This window comes from Diadema antillarum, unplaced genomic scaffold, assembly GCF_040938485.1.
Source record: "Diadema antillarum isolate AM-2024a unplaced genomic scaffold, OU_Dant_1.0 seq00000191_RagTag, whole genome shotgun sequence".
NCBI lineage: Eukaryota > Metazoa > Echinodermata > Echinoidea > Diadematoida > Diadematidae > Diadema > Diadema antillarum.
Genome location: NW_027271255.1, coordinates 162,970 through 170,351, shown reverse-complemented (window position 1 = coordinate 170,351; position 7,382 = coordinate 162,970). Strand labels below are relative to the sequence as shown.

Below are 7,382 nucleotides of genomic sequence, written 5' to 3'. Positions count from 1 at the left end.
TTAGTTAGGTGTTTAGAAACTAAACAAATTTTTTACAGTGTACAGTCGGGTCGAGGATGACATAATATGCGGGAACGTTGCAACGGGAGGCCAGTCTGGACAAGGAGGTCTTATACATGGAGTTCTAACTGGCTGTAATTATTCAAACAGTTGCATGTAAAACAAAAGTATCATGTGAAAATGTTTAAAACTGTACCATGCTGGAAAGCTGGTTTTATCACTTATCCGCTTAATTTCCACAAATGAAACTAATGTGGAATAATCTTCAAGTATAATTCTTTATAGATAGATATATGAGATTAGTGCCCAGGTATGCCCAGTCGAGTAATTTACATCTTTATTTCAGCATTTTTGCTCAATTTCTATTCGCGCATCCTCGTGTCTATACCACCTACCTTTTATTAGATGGGATAGCGAAAAGTAGTTACCATCACAAAGACATATCTTCCTTTGAAAGTGGCTGGTGATTATGCAATGAGACACGAGTCAATAAGCCAGTTCGGGGTTCCAGTTTGAGCATGAGCAGAAAAAGTCATTTGTACCGAGAGACAGGTTGGTTTTTAATTTCACTGAGATAAGCATCTGTAATGCTATGATTATTCATGAAATCCTTATAAATGGTGCCTGCCAGGATTATAATTACATCCACCTGCCAGCAAGCCTGGTATTTGGCAATGTTAACAGAACAGAAAAAAGTTTGTTAATGTATTCGAAACAGCACAATGAAAAAGATGCTTCCCAAAGTGTTGATTGACGAACCATTCTGGTCACTTCATCTACACAGGTTCATTCTTAGTTTGAATACGAGTTCCATAAATTGCTATGTTGGGCAAGCTGCTGCATTATGTTGCTTTGAATTGAGTGAAGTGCCTAACCAACAGAGAAAAATGAAAGGTCATTTGTACCCATGTGTATATATGAGCTATCTCCGAACTGGCTTATTGTCTTCGTATCTGCGCGGCAGATCCTGTTTGGCACATGCTTCAAATATTTTTTGAGCGGCGGCTTCGAACATCTAGCAAAGGAAATAAGACGGTTGTGACTCCATTCTCTAGAACCTCCTTGGTCTGGAGCGGTATCCACAATATAATAACCACAAGCTGCTTGACCCGTAGTCACAAAATTGATAAACTCAAATTCTGGCTGCATGAACGAAGGGGACACTTAATTTGTGAAATACTTTTTAAATTAGGGAACTTTCGACAAAGTTTTTGATGCAAAGAATAGTGGCTTTGTTGCGGTGAGATCATAAAAGTGGATTAATCGATGGTGTCAAATATCCAAGTCGCATCTTCTTTGGGAAATAATTGACGTAGGTCTTCCAACACTGAAGGTAAGAAACTGCTTTACCTGAAGTAGCATATAATATTCATTATATGTAAATGCATGTTAAGTATATAATATATAATATAATATATAATATATAATATTTCAATTTTTTTAAATTTATTTTCGTATTTCTCAATGGAAAATACATGGTATATAACAAAATATAATACAGAATGTCCAGCTTGGATATATACATGAAGAAATAGGAATACAAAAGTAATACATAACGGTCGATGTGTCATTTTCAATCAAAGTAAAGGATGCGAAGAGAAATACGATGGAACCTACTAAAAAGCAAAGCTTGTTGAGTGTAGGTCCCAACAAAAGCCTAGTGAGGGGAACAGGATGAGGAGCACGGGTACAATTAAGACCAAAAGTAAGGATAAAATATATAATATATAATATATGATATATAATATATACATATATATATACAATATATATATATATATATATATATATATATATACAATACTTATAATGTATATGTATGAATGTATACATTTATGTATGTATGTATGACACACAATAATACGCACAATTATGTGCATCGGAATTTTCGAGTTTTCCTATGTTCCTGTGTTATGATTATGTATTATGTTATAATGTCACGTATACACACACACACACACACACACAAACACACACACACACACACACACATATATATATATATATAGAGAGAGAGAGAGAGAGAGAGAGAGAGAGAGAGAGGAGAGGGAGGGAGGGAGAGAGGGAGGTGTCCACGTGTTGGCGTGATAATATCAAAAACTAAACTGAAACAAAGTTCATGCTGTATTCAACAATAGTGCTTTATTTCGGCACACAAAATTAATTTTCGAGTGATTCGTCCTTCCTCAAGTGTTGATACTGAGAAATTGTTCTCAGTATCAACACTTGAGTTCTCAGTATCAACACTTGAGAAAGAGCGAATCGCTCGAAAATTTGTGTACCGAAATAAACTGTTGGTGAATACAGAATGAACTTTGTTTTAATTTTTTATGATATATTTACATATATGTATTATACTAATAAGTACAGTACAATTCTATGCAGTGCAATATCATGGGAACAAGCAGAGTCTGTAAGAGGGTTTTGAAAGTTCGTTAGCATTTTCATATATTTATTCATACTTGTTAATCATAAACTTCCTTCCGTTCCGAATAAAGACAAAGTCATGATGCTGCATCCATACCTAAGTTCCCTCTTTAGTTTGCCAGTCCTGTGAATGTCAATTAAAGAATGTTTATATTTGAGTTTTGGTTTTACTTTGTTCCTTTTTACCTTGAAGCCACCTTTCAGAGTGAAACCAGTGAGTGCTTTATTTGAGTAGCTACATATTATGTAAACAAATGTCTGCTGCTCTCAAAGGTTCTCTGTGTTGACTTTCGAATATCGCTCCGTACCATTTTGTGATTCGACCATTGACGATACATGTATTACCTCCGCGTCATGGCATTTGCGTACTGGGACTTGGTTTGTGCAGACGGTCACACTAACACGTGTATAGGATCGTTCCTAATCCGTTGAATTCGCGTAGATCTATATACAATCATAATGCAGCCCTGCTTGGACACCTTCTTTATTTTGATTCTAAGTTCTCTCACGGCGACACAAGAAATTACGGGTACGTGGGTATTTGTCAAGAATTGAATAGAAATGGTTCTTCTTACGGTTTTTTTGTCTCTCCTCTGCTGGGTTACTTTTTTTAATCTATTGCTATTGTTATTCTTATAAAGTGTTAGGCAAGTTGTGCAGAGATATAACCAACTCATTACTTGGAAAGTTACGTTGTGACGTTTGCGCTATAAATAGCACATATGAGTCTCTGTCGCTTAATAGAAGGAAATGCATTCAAAAGTATTATTTGCCATATAATATTCATACCATAATATTCTACATGACGGTTTGAGTGAGTGTCTGTCTTTCTATGTGTGCATGTTATTGTTTGTTTGGGTATGGCCACGTCTGTTTGTAAGTGGCTTCCCAAAATAAAATATCGATCATCTGCCATGTTTATTATGATGTTAAAGCAAAATCCCGAGTGTACTTTTTAGAATTCATAAACGTAAATGTCATCGCATAAACAAACAAGTCGAAAATTAAACAATCATTCACAGCTTACTACCAGAAGACAGCGAATACAGTGTTATTTAACCACATTGGGTAGTTGAACCATATTTAGTCCCACATTGTTAAATCTACGTAAGTAGGCCTACCTCAAAGCCTCATTGAGATAGATTGTGTTGTATTTTCGTTTCGCGAATACTACCCATGAACATGACTAACGGGCAATGACTTCTATCTTTAAATGACTCTCATTGTCAAAATCATGTCCATTCCTCTAAAAACCAAACGTTTGTCACCAAACACATGTACAAACCTAGGGTATTAAAAACAACCAACACGAAATTATTATTCTTGGCGGTATTCCATCGAAAGAGATCTGATTCTCAGTCGTAATAATTGTATTACCTATTGCGTAAAATTCCAGTCTACTTTTTTTCCCAATTCAAGTGCTCTTTTTCACTTCCTCGTTGTGAGTACTACTTGCAGTTTTATTCAAATATTGTTTTCCTCTGTTAATTTGATGGGCGGTTCAGTTTCTCATAATCATTATTTCCCCAAACCATTCTTACCCTGTATATTTCTGAAATGCGTCAGAAGAAGGCGATATTCGTCTGGTAAACGGTTCCACTTCGCTCGCAGGCCGAGTCGAGATCTTCCACAATGACTCATGGGGAACGGTGTGTAATGGGAAGTGGAGCCCCACCGAAACCCAAGTCGTATGTCGCCAACTCGGCCTGCTAGAAGGCTTGACAAGCCTTGAGTTTTTCGGTGCGGGCGAAGGGCCGGTACACATACAACGCGTCCGATGCATCGGTTCAGAGTCAGCCCTGGCGGACTGTGTCGTCGTGTGGTCGTGGGAGGTGGAAACAAGAGGCTGTGGTCATGATAACGATGTTGGTGTTAGGTGTGTGAATTCCAGCGATCACTTTACGACGGGTAAGTGAGCAATATCTAGCAGTTATATTTGGTATAGAATGCTTGTGGCGCTTAAATTGAAGACGCGTCAGAAAATATAGATTTTACCACGACGTGGCATAAAACTGATTGACAGATGTAGTGTGACGGTTCTGCGTCGCAAAGTAATAAGCAGCATGCATGCATTTAATTGCTGTCGTCACATCATTTCAAGTAACCCAGGATAACATGAGGGAAATTATAATGAGAATACATTGTATTGATAATGGTTCCATGACACTTGCTCCTGTGGAAAATGCTCCCATGAAATATCTGCACGCTAATTAAGCCAAACATAAAATCTACCCACAATCCTAACCCTAACCATAATCCTAATCCTCACATCAAGCTAAACCTGAAACCCTCTCACACACCCAACCAAAACCCTAAGTCCTTGAACAATGAAGAACATAAGACCATAGCAATTGTCGCAGGAACAATAGTGTCGTGTCACCATTGATATTAGAAGCAGACGAGGATGAGACCATCCCTAGTGACAGGAGCTGATATGAGAACCGCATGCAATAATATCACTCGGGGATTATATTTTCCCAAGAGTTTATATTTTCTCTATGCGCCCTGCGCGTGGGGAAATTATTATCTCGAGAAGGAAATAATGTTTATAACTTGAACTTGAACTTGAACTTTGTTCTATTTCATTCAAAACAACAAAAACATATCATTTGTACAATAGCAAACTGCACAGGAAACGAGTACATGAACATGGATACATAACATATAATAACTATAAACGAAACAAGGAAACTACAAAAGACCAGAGTCTTGTCAGGGTAGTTTCCAAAATAAAGAGTAAGAAGAAACAATTATTGCTTTACGATCAAGACATGGGACAGGTGAAAATATTACAAAAAAAACAGACCAACACACAAAAAATACATTTTCGTGATAATATCAAATAATGATGATTAGTGAAATAAACGCCTACAAAAAACCCATAAAATTATTTTGTATTTCATAAAAACAACTCTAACTATCTAACAAATATCTTTTCAGATTCTTCTTAAAATATTTGTAGTTGGTGAATTTGTGACTGTATCTGGTAAAGAATTCCATATTGAGGGTCCAGTGTGTCTGAGTGTGTGCATTATATACATCTTATCTACCTTAAATAAATGATATTCAATATATCAACGTATATAATACATTTATACATTATATAACACGGAACTGTCAAGTGTAGTACAACGATAGACAATGCAGTATTTGATGTATTATCATAATTATGGTTTACATAAAATGCAAGTCATTTCATTCTAGTCCCGTCGGCAGCCAGTCAAATTCTGAAATTATGTTACCTGATGTGACGTCAATGCTCGCAATATATTGGTTTCAGGTCACGTGATTGCACTATGACCAATCGTCAACCAGTATTTATGTATTTATGGATGAAATATAGATCCTCGTTGATGCTGATAAGTGTAGCGTTACTGTTGCAGTGACGGTAGTGATGATATCTCGTCATCAGTGAAGTCAAAATGTATTAATCTCATCAAAATAATATTATATACACCGCTGTAGATCCTTCTCATACTCGCTTATTTCTTACGGCAAAAATGGCACAAACAAAGACAGTTAAGAGTATCGTAGGTATACCTCCCTCCCTCTATATCTCCATTACTATGACTATCTCTCTATCTTGCTATCTACCTCCTGCCATCCTTCCCCCCCCCCCCCTTTCTCCTATCCGTGCTTTGAAGAATATACTGGTACAGGTATGATATCAAAATATAAAATGATTATCAAATCAAAACCATTGCATCACAGCAACCATGGCAACCGAATCCCCGCCCGGGTCTGGAGAAGATCTACCGACCTGGGCTCGAGGACTCATCGTCGTTCTCGCCCCGGTGGGTGTCGCCATCGTGATCATACTCGTCTTCACCCTGTACACAACCTTCGTCAAGAGAAGACGGCGGAGGCGAGACATGGAGACGACGTTGACAAAAGACGAGCATCCAATCGCCGGCACGGAGGCGGAGAGTGCCGCTGCTCCAGGCGGGGTTACAACGTCCCCAGTTGAGAAAGAGACGAACTTAGCCGTCGGATCAGGAACTTAAAAATCACCTGTGATTCCTTTCTTCCCCCTTCTCCTTCTCCTCCTCTTCTTCCTCCTTCCCTTTATTCTTTTCTTATTCATACTCCTCCTCCTCTCCCTCCTCGTCCTCTTCACTCTCGTCCAATCCATCCTCCTCCTCTTCTTCCTCTTCATTTTTTCCTTTTCATCCTCCTCCTCCTCTCCCTTTTCTTCCTCCGAATTCTACTCCTCCAGCTTCCATTTATCCTTCCTTTCTTCATTCCCCCTCTTTTTTTATCTACTTCCTACTCTTCTACTCATATAACACGCTTTCAGTTTCTGACACGCACTGAGATAGGGGTTGATATAAGTGCTTAAAGGTCTCGTTTACCTGTGGGAGTAGTGATTTTAAAAAATGTTCGAAATATCACATTTGATGCATTATAATGTTTATGTCACTTGTATCACAAAACATCCTAATTTATACACATTTTGTAATAAAGCCTAAAATATGGAAGGAGATATCACTATTTTTCTCACTAAACCATAACTGTAGACGGTTTAGTCTGGAAACATTTTTGTTGTAACTATTGTTCACATTTTGTATATCTAACAATACATGTATTAACATTGATTATATATTTTTTTTCAAATTTTTACATTGGTTGTTTCTATCCCTAACTCACATTTTAGAACTACTTTGAAGCACTAATGCTGGGTTTCTGTGTCATCTGCAAATGGTAAATTATGCCAATATCAGCATCGTAATGATTGAATTTCTCTACAACTTCACGTGAAATTAGAGTTTCGAAGCAAGGATCCAGTTGAAATTATAGGGGAAGTTCAGACGAATTTCACATCATGCAGTATCGTGCATCATGCAGGACGAAGGTTGTGTGCATCGTGCATCATGCAGTATCGACAGCTCCATGAATAGATTTGTGTAATTTATTGATGTTTTTGAGCAGAGAAACCAATACTCTGAAAAAAAAGC

General features: G+C 37.5%; 1 protein-coding gene across 2 annotated transcripts; it reads left to right on the top strand.

The window, feature by feature from the left end:
* The first annotated feature begins 2,793 nt into the window (after positions 1-2,793).
* On the top strand, positions 2,794-6,999 carry LOC139728691 (galectin-3-binding protein-like). 2 transcript variants are annotated; one of them, XM_071639627.1, is made up of 3 exons: positions 2,794-2,956; positions 3,997-4,335; positions 6,139-6,999. In XM_071639627.1, exons 1-3 carry the CDS (start codon positions 2,887-2,889, stop codon positions 6,429-6,431), a joined length of 702 nt encoding a protein of 233 aa, XP_071495728.1. In that variant the 5' UTR covers positions 2,794-2,886; the 3' UTR covers positions 6,432-6,999. The 2 variants fall into 2 exon arrangements, with proteins under 2 accessions (XP_071495728.1, XP_071495727.1); XM_071639626.1 differs by having other exon boundaries at positions 3,994-4,335.
* Positions 7,000-7,382: the final 383 nt, after the last annotated feature.

What these genes read in the sequence shown, in the direction of transcription:
- LOC139728691 (XM_071639626.1), top strand. Translation starts at nt 2,887, where the DNA reads ATGCAGCCCTGCTTGGACACCTTCTTTATTTTGATTCTAAGTTCTCTC. An exon ending in GGCGACACAAGAAATTACGG is followed by an intron (nt 2,957 to 3,993) that starts GTACGTGGGTAT and finishes GAAATGCGTCAG; the next exon opens with AAGAAGGCGATATTCGTCTG. An exon ending in CAGCGATCACTTTACGACGG is followed by an intron (nt 4,336 to 6,138) that starts GTAAGTGAGCAA and finishes ATTGCATCACAG; the next exon opens with CAACCATGGCAACCGAATCC.